Raw genomic sequence first — 24,329 nt, forward strand, 5'->3', positions numbered from 1 at the left:
TTAACATTGGTTTCTTCCATACTGAATTACCCAACACTTCATACTTAAAATTAAGGCCAAGTCCATACCAAGTATATGAGAGCTTGTCCAATTTTAAAAAGTCTGGCTGTTTCTTCGCAGTTTTTCAAATGAGAACTGGAATTCCTGGCTGCCTTTGTGCATTTATAAATTAATACATTCACTAAAGCACCTCTAAAAAGATGCAGAAGCCTAACTTTAAGTGTCCCTTCATGAAAAACCTTGGAGTGGAGGTGGGATTTTTCAGGAGTGTCTGTGTGACTTTGAAGTGAGATTTATTATCAATGAAAAGCCAGGTCTTGAACCTGCCTGACAGTCACTTGCCAGTCCTTAGATAACTTCAACAGAAAAACAAAGGTAAATTCTGCACTAAAATAGCCACTGCTCCTAGTGATGTAGTAGTGGTGACAGGTAGGATAACGGTGAGTTAGCCCGATAATATTACAGTAATCTTTATTAATACAGAAGATTTAAGCTAAAGAACATTAGGCAAACCCACCCTCTTACTTGCCCAGTATTTGAGGATAAACAGTTACAGACAAGAAAACAATCCAGTTACTTATAGTGCAGCTAATGATTAATTTACACAAAAACTCTTAACAATATTATACTGTAAAATATAAGTGCATGTACGGTATATAAATACAATAGCTTTCAGTTCCTTGTCAGGAACATAATCCAATCACATACATTTTTCAGTTTAATTTAGCTTATGCTAAAGTAGATTTCCATCTTAAATATGTACTAATGTAAACCATACCTAATAAATCTCTCAGTTTCACTCCCTGCATCTTAACTTGCAATTTATACTACAGTACTTTAAAAGCTGAAGGAACATTCTTATTATTCAGAAGAGGTTTCTGTCAGAATTTCCTGTCTTTTAAATCTTTGGCAATGTTTCACAGGAACACTCTTATTATTCACACTTAGTAGTTTTTCACTACATGACATTTTAGTCTTATCCAAAGCAAGATACTCTGTTTCCTGACTCTTTCTATTTGAAAGAGCTCGCCACACAAATGCACTATATGAGTGTTAAAATAACGAAAATCCTACACTGTAGGAGAAAATCGACATTGTGCAAAGCATATTAATAAACATTTTAAAGATTCAAAAGATACAACATCGTCAGACACGGTAACACTGGCCCACTGCACAAATACCTGGTCGGCCAGTGGCAACCTGTGTCTGAAAATCTGCTCCTTGACAGGCTGGTCCATAGTCAGACATGGCATAAGATGTGTAAGGGTTTGTATTTGGGCCAGGTTTGGGCCGGGTTATCCAAGTTTTGATGGCTAAGATGAGGTTGTTCAAGCCTACCAAGCTTTTAAACAAGTCGCCTGACTTTCAAGAAGATATGTTGTGTTCACCTGGGCACCAAGGCCACCTATTAGGCTCTAGTTCCCAGCTCAGCAAATCTTCATTGATGGAACCATGTCAGTATTCACTTGCACCAGCCAAAAATTACCACCAAACTCTGAACTGGCCAAGTCCTTTTGCACCCTGGCAGAGGCACCTTCTCAGAGCTGCTTGCTAGGGCACAGTCGATGCAGAACTGATGATATGAGTGGACTGGACAGTCCGCTATTCTCCAAACACATACGGGTAGAAAGATGCAAAAGTAACAGGAAAAATATCTCTCATTTGAATCCTATCAGTCCTACTAAAAATGTTCCATGTAGAAGTATTTAATGTCAAGTAAAATATGCTGCACAGAAATGTATTCTATCAGCATGTAGTGTATGGTTTGGGTAAGCAACAGATTCATTTTGAAACAGATGGAAAAACTTAAGATTCAATGGTTTTTTTAACAGCTTAAAGACTAAAAAAGCTGTAAGACTAAAGCTGAAGGTACCTTTTGCCTCTCTGCTAACTACCTGTGTCTGCTCCTCTGTGGCACTTTCATATGAAAGGTTAATTCTATACTTTGAAGTGCCTGCCAAGTATTTAACTTTGTTCATGCTAAAATGAAAAGAAGAGAATTGCTCAGGACTATTGCTCGAACAAATACATTCTGTTTGAACTATATGCAGTAACCAATCCCTATCAGAAATGCCCTCATTCACACAGAGGTGAAAGTGCTCAAATGCTGTCACCACATGGTAGACGATTAGAGAAATACTCTAAAGAGAAATTATAAATGTAGATATTTCTAGCAGTATATTATTCTAGCACTGTAGTGCCAAATGGTTGATTACCAAATGGTAGATTTCTGAGGAATATACTGAAGGCAAGTAAAATATTACATATGTTTCTATCTTAATTTGTATGAATACAGTAGAGAGGTTTTGGCATACAATATTTCTTGAGTGAATGTTATACTTAAATATATCCCTTACAAAAAGGAGTTTCTTCAAAACAGGAATGAGTATGATAAATACAGTGCTATTCTTGTACAAAATATAGAGTGTTTTTAGAAAACAAGACCAAAAACCTAGCTTTACCATTTAGAGTGAAAGTCATTTATGAGGTGTGAGCGAGAAAGTCAAATATGAACCCTGAAAATCAGGGTTCCAGCTGGGGACTCAGCACGCAGGCCTCCTGAACAATATAAATTTCTATCCAATTACCAACTTATGAACTCATCCTTTTTTAATTCCAAAATGGACAGAAGCAGCAAAAATCAGTAAAGGGTATGTTAGATCCTATTTAAGACAGAAAATAAGAATGCAAAAATAATTATTATATTTCCAGTAAAATATAGTTTAGGAGTCTACAGACTTCTAGCAACAGGTAAAAAAAATACAGTATTTCATACATTTGTATAGTTGAAATTAAGATTAAAGAAATGGTGTAAAAAATGGGTCAGGAGTTACCAAAATGTACAAAAATAAATGACTTCTCGTTTGTGGTGTTGAATGTTTTGCATCGCTAGAGAAAGTAATATTGCTCTGCTAAAATACATCCTGTAACTTTTGATTCAAAGTCCAAAGGGGATATATATTATTACTTTCTAAAAAAATATCATATTTCCACATGTATACTCTCCAACTCATACAAACCACACCTCTCTACAAAGTCCCAGTAGTTGAAAGCAATTCCGGAGATAACCCACTTCTTCAGACAACCTGCGGCAGGTGGTGTGGGCAGGAGAAAGGGCTTCCAAGCACACACCCCTGCTGCTCACAGCCCTGGGGAATCACAAATAACCCACAGCTTATACATGTGACAGTACAGCAGAAGCTCCATTGCAGAAAATAGTGTCTCATCCTTTCCTTTCTCATACAGAAATTAACACCTTGAATCTTTAATCTGCCCTGGGCAGTCAGAGCTTTGTGGCTCTATGGAGTATCTGTCGTCATCTCCTTGGAGCGGGGGTCTGGCCACGCTGAACAGGAACATATAGAAACAGATCATGCAAGATGGCAAGAACACTCCTAACTAGCTACCTTTTGGTCTAATAAAAGATCCAACCTTTATGTCTAAACCTTACTTTACAGTATTGTCCATTCTTCAACTTAAAATGTTTGGCATAAAAAAAAGCCTTTATGCTTACTGTCATGTAACCCAGCACCAGCAGTGGTCTGTGATGCTGATCAGGGAAGGTTTGGTCCTTCCATGTGCTTGAAAAACTACTTCAGAGTCAATGGGAAAAGACTGAATAAGAGTAATGGTCATTCTGCACAGAGCCCTCTGATTCCAGACATACCAACTCCCAGGAACCCGAGCCAGGCAACAGTAACTGCCCAAAAGTTTTTCAACAGCAAACGTTCAAGTCCCCAGAATGGAAATGAAATGGAAATGAAAAACAGGGCTGTTGTTTTCTAAAACTAGAGCGTCTCTGGTTCACCGGGGTGCGATTCACCAAGAGAAGGTCTGTGCATCACTGAGCTCCCACTCCAACCCTTACAACAGAGCTGGAGTGAGAACAGCAGTGCCTAGACTTGGGGCCTAGATATGATGGATGGAGGAGAAAAGCATCTTGACTTCCTTATAAATATTATTTTTTGCTTGCAAATAACCTATCACGGTATTACCCTTCTATTTCCATGGCTACATTTTAAATCCTGACATCAATTCAGTTTTTCACGAGATGAACAGAGGTTGAGAGCAAAGGGGTTAATTCAGGTAGCAGATAGGAAAGAACAAAGGAAAGAACAAACAACAGAGTGAGAAGGGGCTGTATGCTATTTTTCAAAAATTCATATATAATCCATCTGAATTTGTCCCATATGTAGGTTTGCCATCCATCTGGGGTTTCTTGTTAAGGAACAAAATAGTTCACAGTGCCTGCTTATTACTATAAACCAGCCATCCGGTTTGTAACATTTAAACCCGCAGAGATGCTCTCTGTTGCGTTAGCTACAACTGTAGATGCAGGATAAATGATTTCTTCAACAGTCACATATGTCCCTGTTAAAAATCCAACAACTCCAATGACTGCTATAAAAACATCTTTAAATATCGTCCATAAACTTAAGTTTTCCTTGTAGAAAGTGAGAATTTCGATCAGAGGCGGCAGAATGAGTGCCAGAGTGCTGCTGCTGACAGCTCCAACGAAAGAAATCACCAGGTCCAGGCGAGGGATCAAAACCGCTACAGCACCTAGAACAGAAGAGTAACAGCGGCTTCAGATTCAACACCCTCATGAAAAACAAAACCACGGCAAACACATAATCTAGTGCTTCAATCTTTTAAGAAAGTTCTATTCACTATTTTTCCAGCTACGAGTGGTGCGTACCATATAGATTAATGCATGTATTTGTGAGATACTCAGTTTCCATTCTGGCTTTCTGCATGAGCTGGCAGAGCTTCAAGTTAAAATCTTTTTGTACTTAAAAGGTAAACAAATTTGTCCTGCAAATCATAGATAAATGAGAAATATGAAATTGTATGAGGATTATTTAGTTTTTTTCATCATTGTTGAGTTTTTAAGACAAAAGAATGAAGTTCAGGAAGGGTAACATGCTGCCCAGGAGACATGGGGAAAAATACATTACTGTTAATTACTATATATTACTAATAATCTAGAAGTGTCATAAAATTACTTAAAATGAACCAAACTCTCTGGCCACTTGGCAGTCTCACAATTATTTAAGTCACTTTTACTTACAAACTTACCTCTTGAAAAATCTCAGCCTATGCAATTGCATTCAATTTGTAAAACACCACTATAATAGTTGCCCAGTTAACTAAATGAGAACGTCCCAAGGCTGCACACAAGGCCCACTGAGCCTCTTAGCGCAGCGTGGCGGGTCTCACCTCCTGCAACCAAACCATTCACAGAACAGAACCCATCACGTTGGACCAGAACGATTCTGGTTTTAACCCCTTTGGCTGGCAAGCTTAGGCAAGGTACCCCAGTACTAACTCAGATACACCCATTCTCACGTAATGTTTTCAGTCCTGTTTAGAAAATAGCTTTCAAAGGCCAGCTGAGCACACGCCTCTACAGGATCCCCTGTATGCAGTGGAAATGTCTTTTTTCTTTTCCATGGACATATCACCTCCTAGCTGTCAGACACAGACATCTGCAGCATCTGCCTGCTTGCCATCTTCTATTGCTTCTCTTCAAGCCAAGGAAGTAATTCAGAAGAAAGGGAATGGGGAAAACTGCTGTAGAAGCCACCAGCAAATAAAAAATACGACATAATATATATTGTTTCTTCCATACCTCCTTTCTTAACTCTTACACCATAATAAAAGCATGTTAGGCTTTAGAGCAACTCCCCCACCAACCAAATGTTACGTAAACACTGTTTATGGTGGTAAACAAATGGAACAAGCAGGAAGGAAATCCTCACACAACATGTGAGGATGAAAAACAGAAGGTGCATATCAGCTTCACAAATTCTCAAGATGAGTTTTCTATTTGCAGAGCATCTTTGCTGTGGGCTGAACGCCACCAGCTGCCTTGAATTTTGATAACTTCTGATTCTGAAAGGCAACATATTCAAATTATGTCAGGTTTGATGCCCTCCATTCAAAATATCTTACTTGGGAAAAACTGTATTGGTGAATACACTCAAAATTCACTTGCAGAGCAGAGCAGTTACTTGCTGCTCTATCAGGTAACCCTAACTTAAAGAGATCTCACTTAAAAAGGAGATAAGAAGGTATGAGCCCACAGAAGGATAACAGCCTAATTTCTTTGAAAGAAGCATATCATGCACAGATCTGCCAAGAAAAATCAATTAACTTGGTCTTGCTTGTCATGACTATAGTTTATTAGCAATCTGTGATTTTACAGAGATCTGAGGCACCACATAGCCAAAGGAAGCCTGGGCAGAGACAGAAGTGTCCTTCAGGAACCCTTAGAAATACCCTGATACTCAAAAATAGATAAGCCAAGTTTTCTGACCCACTGTTAAAATGGACCTACTCCGTGCCAAACTGTTTCTTCCATTGCGTGAACACATATAAAGACTGGAAACGTCACATTTACACATTATCTAGGATGAAGCTGGATGAAATGAGAAAGGAATCATGCCAAAGTTTACAAAACTCACAAAATAGCCACCTCTATAGCTTTTGCAGCCATAACTCCACTCAAGCACCATGAGTGCCCAAACAACCAGGGAAGAGCGCTCAGACCAGACTTGTAGTCACTACCATTTAAGAGAATGAATCCTGTTGGCAATTGCCAACCTAAAGATATGTAAAGCCTTTCTGGTTTAGGTCAGTTTGCTCCTCTAACAAAGACAAGAGTGACTTGCAAAACACCTAATCAGAAACTACAGAGACTACTGACCTTGCAGCTTTAGACATTTTGGAGCATCACAATTAGTTGAGTCTTGCTTTAGCACATATCTCAAGACTACTGGATAAAGTGTCCTTTAGCTGAACGTTGCTCATTATATGCTAAAATTATTATGCAACCAATATGCAAATGTGTAACCAATTGGCTCTTTAGGACTGCCACGAGTAGGGATATGATTTCGTATATAGTGGTTGTTACTTTCTTGCTGTTGTGCTGGGTTTATTCCAGCATCCAGACTTGTACAACTCTGTAATAAACAATATCTCGTCTCTGTGTGCTAAAATTTGGCCAGGAAGTGTGCTTGGTGCTTCCACAGCAATGTACAGTTCATATATAACTGAAAAGTGCAGCTGAAGTATATTTGCAATGACTGGTGAAACTCTCAGCTAGTGAATATGTTGAATATGTTCTTGTGAAGCAACAGAGGGGGCTGCACATTTATTATCTTGCCACTTTAATAGATGTAGTGGGTGTAGTCATTAAATATAGATTTGCAACTTCTGCAATAGACCTCTTTCAATGCTACATGTGTCCAGAATTTAGAAGGTACTCATTAATTTATAGTTCATAGTCTTGTTTGGAACATTCTGCTTTATTACAAATAATGAGATTATTTTTCATACTTTTTTTAAAATTGGAAAAAATAAAAGCACAGTTTATAATTGCTTCAGGTTATAGAAAAGCAAAACGCTGTGTTGGTTTGGATCTCATAAAAAAATCTGTTCGGTTCACATACGTTTGTGTGAAACTGGATGTTGTTGTGGGAGGAAGTTTGGAAATGTGTTTCAAGGTTTTAATTAGTGTCTTATTTATCCTCTAACAGCCAAGAGAAATAAAACTCATGTTTCTTATCTACCACAGAATGTCCTCTAGAGTTCAGAGCGGGGCCCAAGTTTCCAGGAGAAGTAAACAAGGGCCATTCCTACAGGTAGAGAGTCTGGTCTTCCCAGCCACACATAGGTTTTAAAGTACAGAATCAAGAAGAAATTCTGAAACTTTACCAACAGCCATGAAACTTTCTGGTTTGGCAGCTCTGGGAAGCTCAGCTGAAGAAGGAAGTCCTACAATATCAAAATGAGACATATTTGGTGGCCAACAGTTAAACTGTCTTCAGGTTCAAATAAAAGAACAAGAGCCACATGAACAAAGCATCCCACAGAGATAACAAGTTTCCATCATATTAATTCTACCTTAAACTCTACAGCCTAATCTCAAAAACTAGTAATTATGGATTTGCCAGCCTGTCTCAGCCATGGAATCACCCATTTGTGTCAGCTGGAGCTTTTTTAGAGGAGAAATACTATAGCAAAATGTTTCTGTTTTCTTAGGGAACCGATTCCAGTGGAAAGACAACCTTCATTTTACTCTGTTTATATTATAGTGTTGCTTCTTTTACAACTTGCTCTCCTTGTTACAGAATCAGTGCATCACTAGTCAGACTTGCTTGCTGAAGTGATTTCAGAAAAAGTATTGCCATCTCATTTCTACCCAACCTAAGTGCATTGTAACTGCAGATGAAGTCAAATAAGTTATTACCATATTCCAATACTTCCTCTAGTAATCAAATATTGAGTTACTTTATTTCTATCAAAAAGTAATGCATATGCCATGCTAAATCCTTGAGCAACTTGGGCACTACTGTAATTAGGATATATGGATCTAAGTAAAAACTGAATTATAATTTTGGTCCTGTCCATACACAGATCAGAAGCAAAACACATTCTGACCTCATCAGGAGATTTTTATGATACAGCTCACATAAAAAAGCCTTTTTTTTCCATGTTTCCTGTAGGATTTAATTTATTTATAAGCATCTTATAGGAAGCCAGAAAGCAATTTTGACATTTAAAAGGCTCATGATAATGATAATTTCCAGTAAATTTTCTTCTAGCCCAATAATAAAGCTATTTAATATTTCTTTACTAAAATAATTTCCCTGTTCTGTACATGACCAACATCTTTTACCTTGGCTTGAAGAGAGGCAAAACAGTGCGTGCTGTGCCGCAGACAACACCTGCACATTGCAGACATATTTAGAGAGTCACAATAAATCATTTAACTCTTTTACAAAACTGTAACATGTTACATCCCAATTAAAACAATTCACATTTTAAAAATAAGTTACAAAATCTAACAAAATTTAGTATTTTTTTAAAAAGCTGTCTGCTCCTTTAAATAAATGACAAAAAATAATGCCTTCCTTGAGAGTTCCACAGTGGGAAATAAACTGTGTTTTGCTATGTATGTACAAAAGAATATGAGACCAAGTAGAAATCTGTTACTTATCTGAAGATAAACTAATGCAAATAATCACTTAAGAGCATTTGCAAATAATTTACAGAGCTTTGCACACAGGTAGAAAGAAATCTACATATTGATAATGCAGTTTAAAAAAATTATTTTAGATGAAGATCTTGATATTATTGTGAGTCAGAAAATTATTTTTTCTGGCGAGAGATGTTAATTAACTTGAGGTTTGAGGTGGTGTTTGTTGTAGCTGTTCTTTGAGACATCAGAAGACTATAAGATACATACAGAAGATAATTTCTTCAAAAATTATTTAGATTCAGTCTTCACCAAAAATACTTTTCTTAACCCAATTACTTAAAAAGCATGCTTTTAAATACCAGCTCGGCCTCAAACCCAAAACTAATCAGAAAAAGGAACAAAGCAGAAGATGAATTGCAGTTATACTATGAAGTGACAATTTCTGCTTTCACACTAGAGAGAAAAAGAGACACATCTTGCACGCAGAACCACCACATGCATCATTTGGTTTGGCTTTATTCCCTTCGGAATGAAAAACTCTTCAATCAGTGTCTTCCTGCAACGCAGAGTATGCAGAGACAGAACATACTTCACATCGTTTGCCCTCACACTAACTCACCGTTTACGATTGCTCTGTCCCATGTTAGCAGGAAAGACTTGGCTCACACAGCAGAAGATGGTTTCTATATCTCGATCCTTCATGAAGAGAAGTAACACAGGACACGGCCCTGACACACAACAGAGTCCCACTGACCTGCCAGGGAATGGGCAGATCCATCCCTTCCCCAGAGCCCTCTGTATCAGTTTCTCAAAGAACTCTAAGCAAATTCATTTTTTGCAGCACTTTCCATCAGAGATTTAAAAGCTGTTTACAAAAGGTTTTATATTTACAGTCTTTTTATTCTTTATGCAGAAAGATGCATAAAGAATGATGTCAGACCAGTGATGTAACAAGGGCACTGAGTTCAGTTTTCCTAACAGCTTAACTAAAATACCTACAGCCAAGGCTATGGATTGGCACATATCCCTGGCACAGGAGTCCCCTGCCAGGACTGCGTCCCCACCATGCTCCACTAACAAAATCTCTCCCCCCCGCCTTGTCTGTGCCTTATGCAACCCCAAAATTCAGGCAGTGTAATTTGTTCAGAGTTCAGTTTCCAGGATCTGCCCCCATTTGAAGCAGAATTCAGGGTCACAACAATCCCAGGCAGGAGGAGGCTGTGTGAGCAGGTACAGATATACAGGGACAGAGTAGCAGTGATGCGGCTATAAGGACTTGCAGACTCCTTATCAAATGTCAAAGTGGTAGTTAATACAGTGCTTGGCCTCCTCATCCTGTTCTGTCTGAACCCATCAGATCTTCAGAATTAATGTCTTTTTGCTAAGCACCTGTCTTGGATGGCAACAAGCAAAGCAAAGCAAAGCTGTGTGCAAATATATTTCATCATTTAATTAACCACAATCCATGGGCTCACAAATGACACCTGGTTAGACTGTTCCATTTGAAACATTATTTGGATTCGTCTCTACAGTAAATGTATTTGAGCTTTGCTACCAATACTTTATCATACAAGTATTTTTAGACATACATCAGTGAAATAATGTAAACAACTGCTGTATGTAGTTAGATTCAACAAATGAATATAAAGCATGCAGCAAAACTAATTAATGTTGAACTCTAAATGGATGATGCTATACCATTACAGTACTGACACTGCTCGCACTGCCAGTCACTCTCCTTTAGACACCTGATTCCACAGATTCACCAGAATCTGCAAATAAACTCATGTCCCCTTTGTCTCACTCTCTTAAAGTATGCAGTATGTATTAATATATCAAGCTGTGTCGCAGAAAAGCAGGCAGTGATCCATGGCTGCTTTGCTGTCTCATAATAAAAGCAAGATCCAGGCAATAAAAAGTTAAAAATAAAATATTGTCCTGCCATCACCCTTCAAAATAAAATTTTCATTATACACCTTTTGATTACTATATAAAATGAACAAAAAATAATCATGCAATTAAGATTAAATTGAACATATTTACCTTCAATCTTAAGCTACTATACTTTGTTCCATAAATACTAAACATGTACATATGAAGGCAAAACATTGCCAAAGACACCATTAGGAATAGCTAAAATTACTTATTTTTATCCTTCAGGCTTCTTGTACTATTTAATAATCAAATTTTACATTCCTTTATTAAAGATTATTAAAGAAACAGCTGTTTAAGAAGATAAAAAATATATACATTTCTGTGTAATCCATTTGGCAAAATAGAATCCACCAGGATACCAAAAAATCATATTAGTTGTGTCAGATAAATTATCTTTTCTAATCGCCACCTAAGGACTAAAGAATTTATTAAATAACAGATAAAGTTAGCTTGCCCTCCTTCCCCTAAGTATTAAATAAATTACAGAACAAGGAGATTTTGTTCTGAATAATTGTAATAAAACTTCTGAGCTAAGAGCCTCTAACCTGTGTTTGGGGGTGTTGTATGTGTTACAGCTTTCAGTAGCAGGAATATGTTAATTCGCACATTTCCAAGCCAGAAGGAGGGAACTCAGTTTGCCTAAGGAGGGAACTCATGACTCTAAACAGACAGCACAGAGGAGATGGAAGCAAGGACAAACTAACTCCTTCTCACTTCATTCTGTCTTGTCTTTGAAAGGTCACAGAAACTGCAGGAGATCCCTGGTGCTTGGGGAAAACAAATGTCCTCAAGAAAGGCCAAAAGAATAATCCAGGGAAATACAGGCAAGTCAGTTTCACTTTGGTCCCTGGACAACTCATGGAGCAAGTCATGTTGGGGCACATTTCTGGGCATGTGAAGGAGAAAAAGGTGACTGGAAACCGAAAATGTATTTATCCAGGGCAAATCATATGTGACCATCCTGATTGCCTTCTCTGACACCATGACTGGATTTATGGAAGAGGGCAGAGCAGTAGATGTCATTTACCTCAACTTTAGAAAGGTCTTCGACACTGTCTCCCACAATATTCTTGTATCTGAGTTGAGGGAAAACAGATGGGTAAAAACCTCATTGGAAAAAAGAATCATGGCTAATGGGTCATACCCTACCTGGAGGCTGGTAAAAATCCTATGGTTAGTAGGGAAAGTAAACGCTTCCTATAGCTGATAAAACCACGGAATGATCACTTAAGATGACATGAATCATGTTCTTCAAGCCTAGAAAATGATAATGCTCATTATAATACTAATTTCTTTCAAAAATGTCCCTAGTAACAGCGCTGAAAGTAGGCTGGCATATTGAAGTCCAAATTAATTTAAATCATCGATTTTTGATCATGATTCAAAGCTGGATTAAAATTTATATTTTCATAGTGATACTACATTTTTTTTGATTTCCTAATTAAAATGGCTTAAAGAGACATTCATTCTTGCTTATTTATAGCTTCAGCTGATAAGTCATATTATTTAAATAACAGAAGTGCTAAGGAACTTACATACTAACTACTTGAGTCCCCAGAGAAATTTTAGACACTTTCCAATGGGAAGCCACTCTCTGATTTCATCAAATGTTAAAAATATGTCATAAAAAGCAAATGCTTGGATTCTTACGTAGTTCTTTAAGTATCTGAACTGGCCTGTTTATTATGGGCTGGAAAAATGCAGAGGTTTGTGGTACAATCAGTACCTATTGCCTATGACACGTTCTATATCATTATATACAATATTATATTAATATTACTGACATGCTAATAACTAACTTGTGAATTTACTGCAGTATTATCACAAATAAATTAAAAAATGATGCCCATAAAATGACAACAATCAGACTGCAGTGGGATGATCAATGCATTTCCAAAATGACGCTTTGCAGCAGCTGGTGGCACAGGCACGAGTTAGTTGAAGCCCACTGTGCTGATTGATGACACAGACAATCAAGCTGCCAAGTGCCCCGGCTTCCCAGAGACAACCACGTGCAGGAGCGAGCTGGGGTTCAGCTCTCTGTGTCGACAGGCTTAGACAGATTAAGCACTGAATTATGGCCTGCAGTCCCAATCCATCAAAAAATGCAGTCATCTGCAGATGTTTTTAATCTTAATTTGTTGGCATTTCACCTCACAAAGTGAAGTTCAGAGAGAGCAGCTTGCTTCGGCACCTGGGAAAACCCGACTGGAGAAGGCGCAGCTGCCTGCAGCTCAGCATGGGGACATTTGGGGGCAGCGTGTCCAAAGCACTGTCCCCTCCTTAGCATTCATTCTTAATTTTGTACAACCCAAGTAAATCAATCCCAAATACAGATACCTGACTGCACATCGCAGGCCTGTCTTGCTATAAGCTATCTTTCAGCTGTAATTTTCGAAGAGCTCACCATCACGTTTTCAGGGCTCACCATCACGTTAGGGATTGGAAGGGACTTCGAAAGATCATCCAGTCCAATCCCTCAATTGATGGGAGAGGGAAAATAAAACCTCGTGCTCACAGCGGTGATATGAGAATGGGGGGACTCAGGTTCAGTGCTCTCCTCAAGGAGCTATGGTTTAAATCCCACTTTGAGTGTCCCAAACACTGAGTTTATACTTTTCACCTATAAAACCACCTTTCCATTATTTTCATTTTTCTAAACATAATACTATTAATTAAATCACCCAACAAAGTTTTCAAAAAATTTCATTTTACTCTTGAGACATAAGATTATGCAAGCTGTGTCTGTTTTTTAAAGAGCCCTAAATTGCTGGCTCACTGAAATTTTGCCAGAGGAATTCTCAGATTTTCTGCAGGGTTTTTAAAAAACAGCTCAATTTCAACATTTCTAAAGGAAATAAAACATTTTAAAACCCGTGTTTGTCATCAAAATACAAATGATCTAGCTGTTAAAGTATCATCATGACTTCTGAGAAAGCAGTTTTCTGAAATAAGCACGTTTTCTACTGTTCTCGTTTAGCAAACTTAAAGGCACATTTCAAACCAGTTTTTTTTCCTAAGAATGAAGCAGTTTAGTTTCCTGCCCTATAATAGCAGGCAGTGAAACTATTACATGTAAATACACTTTATAAAGCAGCATGGACTCCCACAGGGTAAAAGGCAATACTAAATAACAAGCACAAGATATGACTCTACTATAATGCCATTTTTTAACTAGCAGGCATTACATCCACCACTGCCAACATCCTGGGAAGTTTCGGTTACCCAAAGTAAAAATGGTGCCTGTTGGTAGCGTTCCAAAGAAGATGCAGAAACCTGGCGAGGCAAGTAAATGTGCTTTCAGTCATAGCTCATCTGAGATCAGTGTGAAACATAGTGCTGAATATCTACCATATAGCTCTTTAGATAATCATTTTCTAACTTTCCACGGGAAAAAAAAAACAACTTTTTTATCCCCAACAGTTACTGATGAGTTAATGTTTAAACTCAATCTCCCTTTCATTCTAAAAAAAAACTGTCTAAAAAAAGTAAGATTTCAGAGAAAATCATTACATAGATTTTATTTTAAATTAGGTAATAGGTTTTTACTTAGCAGCATAATTAAACAATAAACAATTAAAGATAATAGGGTTTTCTTTCTCATGATATAAACTACTCTGTTACCCCAAAGTTCAGTGTCAACATAAAAGGACATGTGAAAGGAGACAAAGACCACAGGCACTGGTTTCGATTTACCTGTTTCAGCATGGGTTTGTATTAGATACAGCTTTCAGAGAACACCCTCTCTTGAAGTCAGGAAAAAATACTGCAGGAGTAAATGTTTTATGGGAAAATCCCACTCCCTGAGGAATATAAGCCAATTCAGGCAGTCCATGAAAACCAACATGATTCTCTTCCAAATAGCATTATCTACGTGATGGTGACACCAAGGGATGGCACCACTCTGTGGAACCACCACCAACTGAGACAAAGGCCCCAAAAAGGAGCTGGTTTTCTCCTGCAACATCCACAGATGCTATCACAGTAACTAACCTGAGCACCTAAAATCTCACTTCTCACATGAGTCTCTTTGCGATCCTGAATTTCATCGTCTCTGTGTTTATACTCCTTCCACATCCTGAAACAAAGGTCTATTTTCGTGGTGTTTAATGTTTTCCTGTAGTGCCAAGTCCAGCACAAGAGCCACATTTCTGAGACGCCGAGCTTGCCAGCTCACCCCCCAGGACAGCGCCAAGCACCAGGCCACAGACTGGGAAATAAGTATCACCTGTCCTCTTTTTAAATCACATCAAAGAAAATACGAAATCCAAAGGGTATAAGATCAAAGTGTTTCCCCAGCTGAGTCCTCTGATGTTCCAGACCACATTAGTCATTGACATTTCACTGACAGATGCAACACAAATGAAATTACGCTACAATCTGTTTACACAACATGGTAAGTGTATGTACCTACACTTGGTCACCTAAAACTTAAGAGAATCCCTTACAGAACTGAATATGAGAAGATACCCCACCTGCTCAGGTGAGCTGCCTCTGTGCCCTGTATCCTCACCACTGGAAGTCTGCACTTTGTAATATTCTAATAAGAATTTGTGCAATGTCAACTTTCAGACAAGCAACCTTCGCTATCCATTTTTTGACAATTAAAGCTCTATCCATTGTCAGAAGTCAACCAACTATTTATTGGCTATAGATAATACACTGAACTTTGTAATCTTCCTTCAAACAAGCATACTTTCCATCACCCTTTTTGTTGTATATTGTTATTAATATATGACAGTCCTCTGCCTAAAAGCCATTAGTTCTCTGCCCATTCCTCAGTCACAACACAGTACTTTGAGCTCAGGTTCAACTACTTAATTACCTTATTATCCCCCCTTTCTTCTCAGAATGTCAATGTTCCCACAGCTGTATGAAACACTATGCAAAATACCAGTGTGTTATGTATTCCTCATTATTTATGAGTGTGATGCTCTGTATTGTCTGTACATTCTACCAGCTTTAATTCTAATTTTCAGGTGATGGGCAAAAGCACCAACTAGAGTCACATCTAGTAGTGATTCTACCATATATCCTTTAAAAATAGCCTGACTTCTGTATCTGGCCACAGTGATAGCTTCTTTATGAGATATCAGATAATCACTATTTAATTAATCTGACATGGTTACTTTCCAGTGATAAATCACCATAATTTTGTGTGATGAAAACCTAAATTTACACCTGTGCCTTTATAAATTATTTTTAATCTAGTAATCCCACAGGAAAAAAAAAGGGGGGGGGGGGGGTTGGCAAGATCAATTTTACATAAAACCATTTTGGTCTTCATTTCTACGGTCTAAAATAGGTAAACTAAAACAAAAAAGTGAATTACGGTATGTTTGAAATTCATCAGACCCCTAACTTTTCACTATCAAAGAAAAAAGGTGCAATGACTTCATCATTAGCTCTAGATCACACTACATTTATAACATAAATAACATATAACATAATATTCAAATTCAGAGTACTTTTATTACACAAAATTAACCTTGTGGGGTAAGTATAGGAAAGATCTCATACTGGGTTTTGTTCCCAAAATATTGGATGTTGGCACACTGCTTTACTATTGACCTAAATTGAGGGAGTAGTTTATTCTTTGCCGAGAGCCTTGTAAATATTGATTTAAGGATGTGATTAAAACCATGGAGTTGGAATATTGATCCATCCATTGTCAGTGTAAGAATCAATTTAGAAAACAAGTGAATTATTAAGAACACAAACTGCTACAAGTTTTGTCAGTTATAATAGAAGAGATGATACTGCTGTTTATAGATCAGATGGAAAGAATTTCCACTCATTAGTTTTCCTCTAAAGAAAAAGTCACGAAAGAAACAAGAAAAAGGAATTATGAAAATACTCACAGGAGAACAGTAATATCAAACTCTATCAGAATGGACTAAAAAGATTTTCCAATGTAAGTAAAAGGATTAAAAATTATAGTAGACATCGATTTGAGCAAAAGGAGCTCATGATAAGACAAATCAGTATTGACTGCTGCTTTTTGGGATAAACAAAACCTGGTGGTTGGATCCATCTTGAATGTAAAGAGCATGTCACAGACAATCACGTTTTATAGGTTAGGCATGGCTGAACACCACAGGGCACTTTGGAGACTGTGAATATGGTCAGAAAACGCAGTAGGTCAAAACTTTGCCCTCAGTCCCACAAGCAAACATCCATCCCTCAGTGGTAATGCTCTGTGTTTGTGTGAATGAAACTGTAGCGTGTACCCCATGGACTGAATTACCTGGTATGTTTAATGGGTAATTACAGTTAATTATTAAAATATTTATTTTATAGCATGGATTTTATATAATTACATATTTTTATTATAGTTAATTATAAAAATAACACTTCAGTTACAGTATGAAAAGCAAAAAGGTATAGAAAAAAAAATGTAATTAATGGCACTGAATGTGGACAGATTAGACACACATTAAAGACTGGATTGCTCTTCCACACTTGATCTCAGTGAGGTCTACAAGATCCTCTCCCAAAGACCTTGAAGGATCTATTACAAATGAAAGGAAGAACAGTTTTTCTACCAAAGAATGCTCATATTTTATCCCTCCCTTTTGTTATCACAAGGTATCTTATACACTCTCAAGATGAAGTGATTCTTTTTGGATGAGACAAAGCACCTGAGAATATAGTATAAAAAAGAAAGTCCTTCCATGAGGACGAAGAGTAAATGACAAGGTCTTATCCATCCCTTCTGTTTCAGGCCTGAATTTAGCAAGTATATCGACATGAGCAGATCATGCAGCCTTTCATAAGCATCTGCCTCTTCACAGGGAGTTGTGATACTTCAAAAAAGGCAAAAAATCACATAAAAAGAAAATAAAACAGTATTGTGAAAACGTAACACTGCAAGGATGTAATTCATTTAAATATGCTACACATTTTTTCTTAATTCTGCTCTGACTTTTTAAGGCTGTATACCTTTATTATGACAAGTGACCTTCAAAGCCCTAACTCTGCAGCAGGCTGGTCAAGCCATTACAGGGAAGTAACAGAGAACTTAATCCTCATTTGGTTTCATCTGTATCTCAAGACGGTAAAGGTAGAGGAAACAAAACAAACTAAAATGTTTAAAATTGCTAAATTTGACCGACAGCAGTTCAGAAGCCACAAGCTGCTCACAGCCAGCAATTCCTCTCCAATCTCTTATAAAACAAGACAGACATTTGAAAGCCTGTGGTGAAGATCAGTTTAGCAAGCCACTAATCATGAAGAACACTAAGGCATTGTTAATATTTCAGCCTTTATGCTTATTTGAAGCACTAGCAAAGAAAATGCCTGGAGTGACCAATTCCAGGTATGAAGTAATTTTTTAAGAGACAATTTAAAGCAAAGCAATGTCTCATTTTTATCAAAAAGAAGCACTAGGATGCCAGTATACAAACTGTCAAAGAAGTTACACTTTGATGGCCCTGAGTATTTTTCTTATTGCTAATTGTTTTCAACATACAGTGAAAAGGCTCTCAAATATTTTCAGTAAATGCTTTCGCTACCTTTATTCTTTGCAATCTTCAAGAGGTTTACTTGCAATGTGCCCAGCATTTCTAGTATCTTGAAAGAAAAACTCTGCATGTTTTGCTCTCTGCACAATGACCTAACCATGCATGAGCAAAAATGTCTTTCCTCATCCATAAAATAGGAAAAGATGTTGAAAATTAAGGGCTTTTCTAATGAGAAGTCTGCATTCAGGACCTCCTGCTAGTTGCAACCCAATCTTAGTAGCAGATGTCCTGCTGGGGCTCATTTCAAGAGACTTCCAATCAATGTCTGGATTTTTTTCACACAGTATACATTAAATATGGCATTTCCCAATCTAAATTTTAAATGCTCTCTGTGCTTCCTGGCCCATGTGAGGAGTTCAGCAATTCTTTCTCCAAAGGACAATACACCGGTCGCACTTCAGAAGAGATTTTCATATTCTTCATCACCAAGATGAGAACAGCTGTTCACACAGCATTTCAGACAGGATTAGAGGAGGTTCTTACTCAACTCCTTGAAAAGTCAGTAGACGCTGAAGAAGTGATTGCGGTAACTCTGCGGAAACTCTGCGGTCCCACCAAATTTGCCCACAGGCTGTGACCTAATGGCCCAGGCTTTAACAAAATGACTAACGGGGCACTTAATTTCTCAAAAGCTACATCAAACAGACTTTCAGAAGAGCTGGGGTCCCAAGCAGGAATCTCAACCGAAATCCACCTTAGCTACTTATTCAAAGTGACTTGGCACCTTATTCTCAGTTGTCACACTGCAAATAAAATTACAGCTTTTCAATAGGAAATGTTGTCCTGGTTTTGTTAAAAAACAAGTTTCTCTTTTAGTGAATTTTGCCTGCCAGCTAAGGCTTCATATTAGCTGCATTTTCCTGGAGAACCAGATACATGTTTTGGTAAACATAGCAATGGAATGCGAAGTTATTGATAAGCATGGATGGACATCTCGCAAGAGGGGCAACAAGAAACAGGTGACCAAGAAACTGACCAACGGTGTATAACATCCCATTCATGTGAACACTTCATATAAAAGCGGAAGATCACGAGGATCTCGTCCCTTCTTTTTCCCTTTTGCTTATGGCCACCATTAGGAGAGGACCTTGCCAGTCATCCCTGTGAACTGAGGCCTAGTGAGAGACTGAATCCAGCTCCGGTTGGCTGCAGAGTCCAATCCAGGACTTCAGGTGCCAGCTCTGCAGTTGCTGGGACTTTCAAGATTGGTTTTGTATATTTTGTGTTATTTTCTCTATTCTTAATAGTAGCATTAGTAAAACATTTTTAATTTTTCCAACTCTTCTCTCTCTGTCTTTCTTTTCCTCCCAGGGGCAAAAGGGGAAATGGGGGGAAGAGGAGGTTAACTATACATCTGCCAGGGTTTTATTGTCACCCTGCAATCTAAACCCTCGACAAATATAGATAAAACATACCTATTTTTACAGACTAATCATCAGTACCTTAAAGTTTAAATCAGATAGAAAAGTTGCACAAGGCTTCTAACATAGCAGCCTAATTTCCAAAAGGAGACTCACTCAAGTTACAGGTGGGCAACAGTGTCTTTGTTGGCTGCTGTGAGAAACTAAAAGTAAGAAGAAATGCGTTATTGTGAGGTGCAACTGGTACTGTGGATCAAGTTTTCTGTATAAAGTAAAATCTCTGCCTGCAATTTAAAAATAAATGAACAACATACAATTAAGGAATGGAACAAAACTCACTGTCAAAGATATTTTGGCAAACAGAGCTTAAGACTCTTAATTACTTATGGGCTGCATTGTTCCATCTATTATCCTTTGTCTCTGTGATGTCAAAAGGAAGTAAACAGACCCCAGCTTTTCTTGCAGTCTTGTTTCTGAATTTACAAAATAAAATAATTTTTAATCTAGCTTTCCTCCTGAAGAAGGTTAATAAATTACATTTTAAAATGCTTTTAACAAGCCAGCTTAGTTTTTCAGAAGAAAAATTAAGTGGATGTGATAGGAAGAGATGGTTGAATTTTTCTCCCTAGGTAACATGCAATCAAAAGAAGCAGAAGGGAAAGCAAGATGATGCCCCCAGAGAGCCTGTCAGGAGCGCTGGATCATGCAGTTCTGTGGCAGTTTAACTGGCTTTCTGCTCACATTTTCTCAGTGTTGGTAAAGAGGAGCATATTTCACTTTTTGATCTCAACCGACACCACTTTTATTGCTGGCAGACTTGTCACTCTCAGTTCAATGTACTGAGTGTCACACAGTCACAAAGCTGCATCCGCAGGAGGAGCTGAAGACAAGGATGCTCCAACTGATGCAGGTTCTGCCCATACTGGTGCTTTTCAGGAAGCCCTGAATTAGCTGCAGTGAAAGAAATGGAGATGGAAAGAGGTGAAACAAAACAGAAAGTAATGATTCTCAAGGAAGGAAAGTATCAGAGTGATAATGAATGCAATAAGGTAAGACACACGGATGATTAATATTTGGACATCTATAATATCATTATGGCAGGAGTCCACTGTGCTAAATGCCATGTAAAAACACTGTCAGTTTGGTTTCATATAGCTGTTTCCTTCCAGAAAACCTCTCATGCCTTCAGAGGAATGAGAATCTCACTTCTGACTTCAGGACAACTTTACTGTAAATAGATATCAACAGAAAAACATAGAAAGACTGCAAGAAGGGGGTAATTTTATTTTTAATCCTATAATAGAATAAAATCGATGTGGAATCACGCTATGTTTTTACAAGCTGCTTCATGCCTACTATGTAGAAGTCACTGCTCCACAGAATTTATAATCAATCAAAATGCTAAATATAAGATGCAGTAGTTGCACATCAGGACAAAAATAGTTGCCTACTTCAATGGTGAGCATTTTTATATTTTGTTAGACTTGTATTAGTGTCAGAAATAAATAGGCAGTCTACTCTACCTTATTGTTCAACTGCCCATAAAATTGTACACGAATAATGAAACCTTTCAGAAATGACATGGAAAAGAATCCAAACCAATTTCATTTCCACATTCGAGAAAACAAAAATCAATTTAAAGAAAGCCTTTCCTGTATAATACTACAGTGGAAAATGGTATAAAAGAGAAACTTCTGAAATGTAGCGGTGTTGCTAGAGGCCTATACTTTCAGAAAATATCTATTTCAGTTAAATATAGAGGAGGAGCCTGAAATGCTTGACAAGCTGTAATCAACATCGTAGCACTGCTTAGTTATATATTAACTATGCAGTGTGTGATGTAGCAGCTGCAGAATGCTGACAATCAAACACTTTCCAACTATGCACACTTTTTACATCAGAAGTATTGGCACAGAAACTCTGAAAGCAGTACAGTAGGACTGTACTGTTCTGGCCATTATTCAAGCTTCTACCACATCAAAGGCAGAACAAAAGAATAACCGCTATCAATGTAAAGCCAAGAAGTTTGATTTTCTCCTAAAATTTGATTCAGTATTTAGTTACCAGTTTGAGAGTTACTTTAGTGGTGAGACTTATCCTGCCAGTTTAAACTCTAAAATAATATTGCCTAAGCGCAACTGCTAATACACATTACACTGTCCCACATCTCCAACAGAGATTCCTTCTGCACATGAAGGAATGAGATACAATCCGGTTGTTTTCTCGACAGGTACATATTCAGAAGTTCTAAAAGCTTTGTAACTGTTTTTATTAAATACTTTCAGCTTTGTCAAATGAATAAATAAAAATAATGCAAATAAATTTAAAGGCCGCCGCACTAATCACGTATGTATGTTGTTATATTCTATGGACATTCTGGAATTAAGTAAATACTTTATGGTATTGCATATTAAATACTCCAAATTTTAACAATTTTCATGTCATCTCACCTCATTCTTGTACAGACTGGACTATTTATGGCTGACCTCAGCCAGTTCTGCTAACAAAAAAAAAGGCGAAGTACAGGATAAACCAAAGCAATATAGTATGACCTCAGAACACACAGGAGTTTGCACTGTTTGAAGGGGTAATTTAAACTAAAACCAACCAAACAAAAACCTACAGAATTTTGATGTAATTGCACTAAAATCACTACCTCACAGTTGGCCCAGACATACGCTGAAGCGAAGAAAGGCTAACTGAAATCAATGCAACACGATTTCATCCTACAGCTCAGGTTCAAAACTAGTCAGTATTAAATCTCCCCAGTATGGCATCTCTACATTATGACATCTAAATAATCAGAGTGCTTTCCTCACAGCCTGATCACCTGCAGTTGCATCAAACAAACTAATGAAATAAGTCTTACTGGCACACTGCACAAAAATACCAGCTGTGTAAATCTAAAAATCAGTGTTTTCATGCAGTCAAACCTAAATACCACCAAGGCACCTCATCAAATCATAAATTGCTCCCCATAGATGAACTGAAATTCAAACTGACTTACGTGTATTAGCACATGGATAATTCAAGACAAGTGTCTGAATTTAGCCAAAGTGTCAGACACAGAGCAGCTTGACTTGAAGAACAAGAAGAAATACTCAGGGATTTGGAATAACTCAATAGCAAAACATCAGTAAATACTGTCTCATAAGCATCTCAACTTTCTCAAATGTAAGTGCTTTTAATATTCAGAAGTTTTAGATCTGGACTAACCGTGAAGATCAAATTTCGGGTTCTATTTTACGAGCTCAACAGAGTTGAATCTTTGCCTGCCAAGAAGTGAATAGATACTTGAAGGAACTTTAACATCTCATTCAGCATTCATGAAGTTGACACTTCAATAGTAAGGTAGAAAAGGTGAAAACTGAAACAACAGAGTTTATTAACATGCAGATCAGAAGGAAAAACAGGTGATTGGAACAATTTGAAAACTGACTCTGATTATTCTGTGCTACTAGAAAAGAAACTGCAGAATTTCAGTTAGATTTTATTTTCTTAATCTAGCCCTCACAAATGGCAGCCAAGGTATTCCTTGGCAGTTTAAGGTCAATCAACACAATACCACAGCTGTATTCCATTTCCAAGGGCCACAGGTAATCTCTCCCCCAAACTATAATTAAAGGACATCTAAGAACTGCAACACTAACTCCTCACCCCCAACACACTTTGTCCCACGGGATTTCTAAGTGATCAGCACCAGGAATGCACAAACATCCTTCACAGGTCCACCAGGTCTTTGCGACAGGTTTGGTCTTCCATGAGGACCTTGAGAAGCCAGCGCTGGGGGCAACCAGGGATTCTCTGCTTATCCCAATGTAGGAGGAATACAGTTTGCACCACATTTTCTGATGTAAATGGAAGCCTCCTGAGGAGTTCAACTGAAATCACTGCAGTGATAATAAATATGCAAATGACACAGATCTGTTACCTCGGGATGTCACAGTTCTGATTCTTTTTTCCAATGGAAATGTGCTGGATATGAAGCATACTGAATCTATGTCTGTTTGCCATTTTGTTCTACGAAAGCAACCCAAGAAGTGTCTCTGCTTCCAGAAGCGTTTCTATTGGCAAGGACCAGCTTTGAAAGGCATCACTTGGGGTTTTTTCATCTTTGTATTTGCTCCTTTGATCTACCAACTCACAGAACTTCACAGAAGCAGTTTTATTTGCTGTTAGAGGAGTAGCAGAAGGTATGAAAATTATTTTGCTTTGATTTTGCTGTTGTTGTTGTGCAGAAAGGATGACCTGGCCATGATTTCTTCAATGTCGTAGGTGTCTATCAGATAAAGTAGTTATGGTTAAGAATCATGATTGATTATCAGTAAGAAATTCCTGGGGAAGATTTTCAGCTTTATTAATTGGCTTATGCCCAGAATGCAGCAATGATGCCATGGCTTTAATGTCCATAATATGGTTCTTGCTACATAGTCATCTCTAACCTGAGTGCAATGAAATATCTCACTCTTTAATGAGAAATGTCTTTTCCAACTTGTGCATGGCATGGGTGATGCCAATGAAGAC

General features: G+C 37.7%; 1 protein-coding gene across 4 annotated transcripts in view; it reads right to left on the reverse strand.

The window, feature by feature from the left end:
- Positions 1 to 508: 508 nt before the first annotated feature.
- The window catches only part of SLC36A4 (solute carrier family 36 member 4), a 110,077-nt gene continuing 86,256 nt past the window's right edge, over positions 509 to 24,329 (reverse strand). For all 4 annotated transcript variants that reach the window (XM_065850935.2, XM_065850945.2, XM_065850952.2 and 1 more), the window contains one exon: positions 509 to 4,563. In XM_065850935.2, the coding sequence (XP_065707007.1) occupies positions 4,259 to 4,563 (305 nt within the window). In that variant the 3' untranslated portion in view covers positions 509 to 4,258. The remainder of the gene's footprint in view (positions 4,564 to 24,329) is intronic.

This window comes from Patagioenas fasciata, chromosome 1 (genome assembly GCF_037038585.1).
Source record: "Patagioenas fasciata isolate bPatFas1 chromosome 1, bPatFas1.hap1, whole genome shotgun sequence".
In the NCBI taxonomy this organism is placed as follows: Eukaryota; Metazoa; Chordata; class Aves; order Columbiformes; family Columbidae; genus Patagioenas; species Patagioenas fasciata.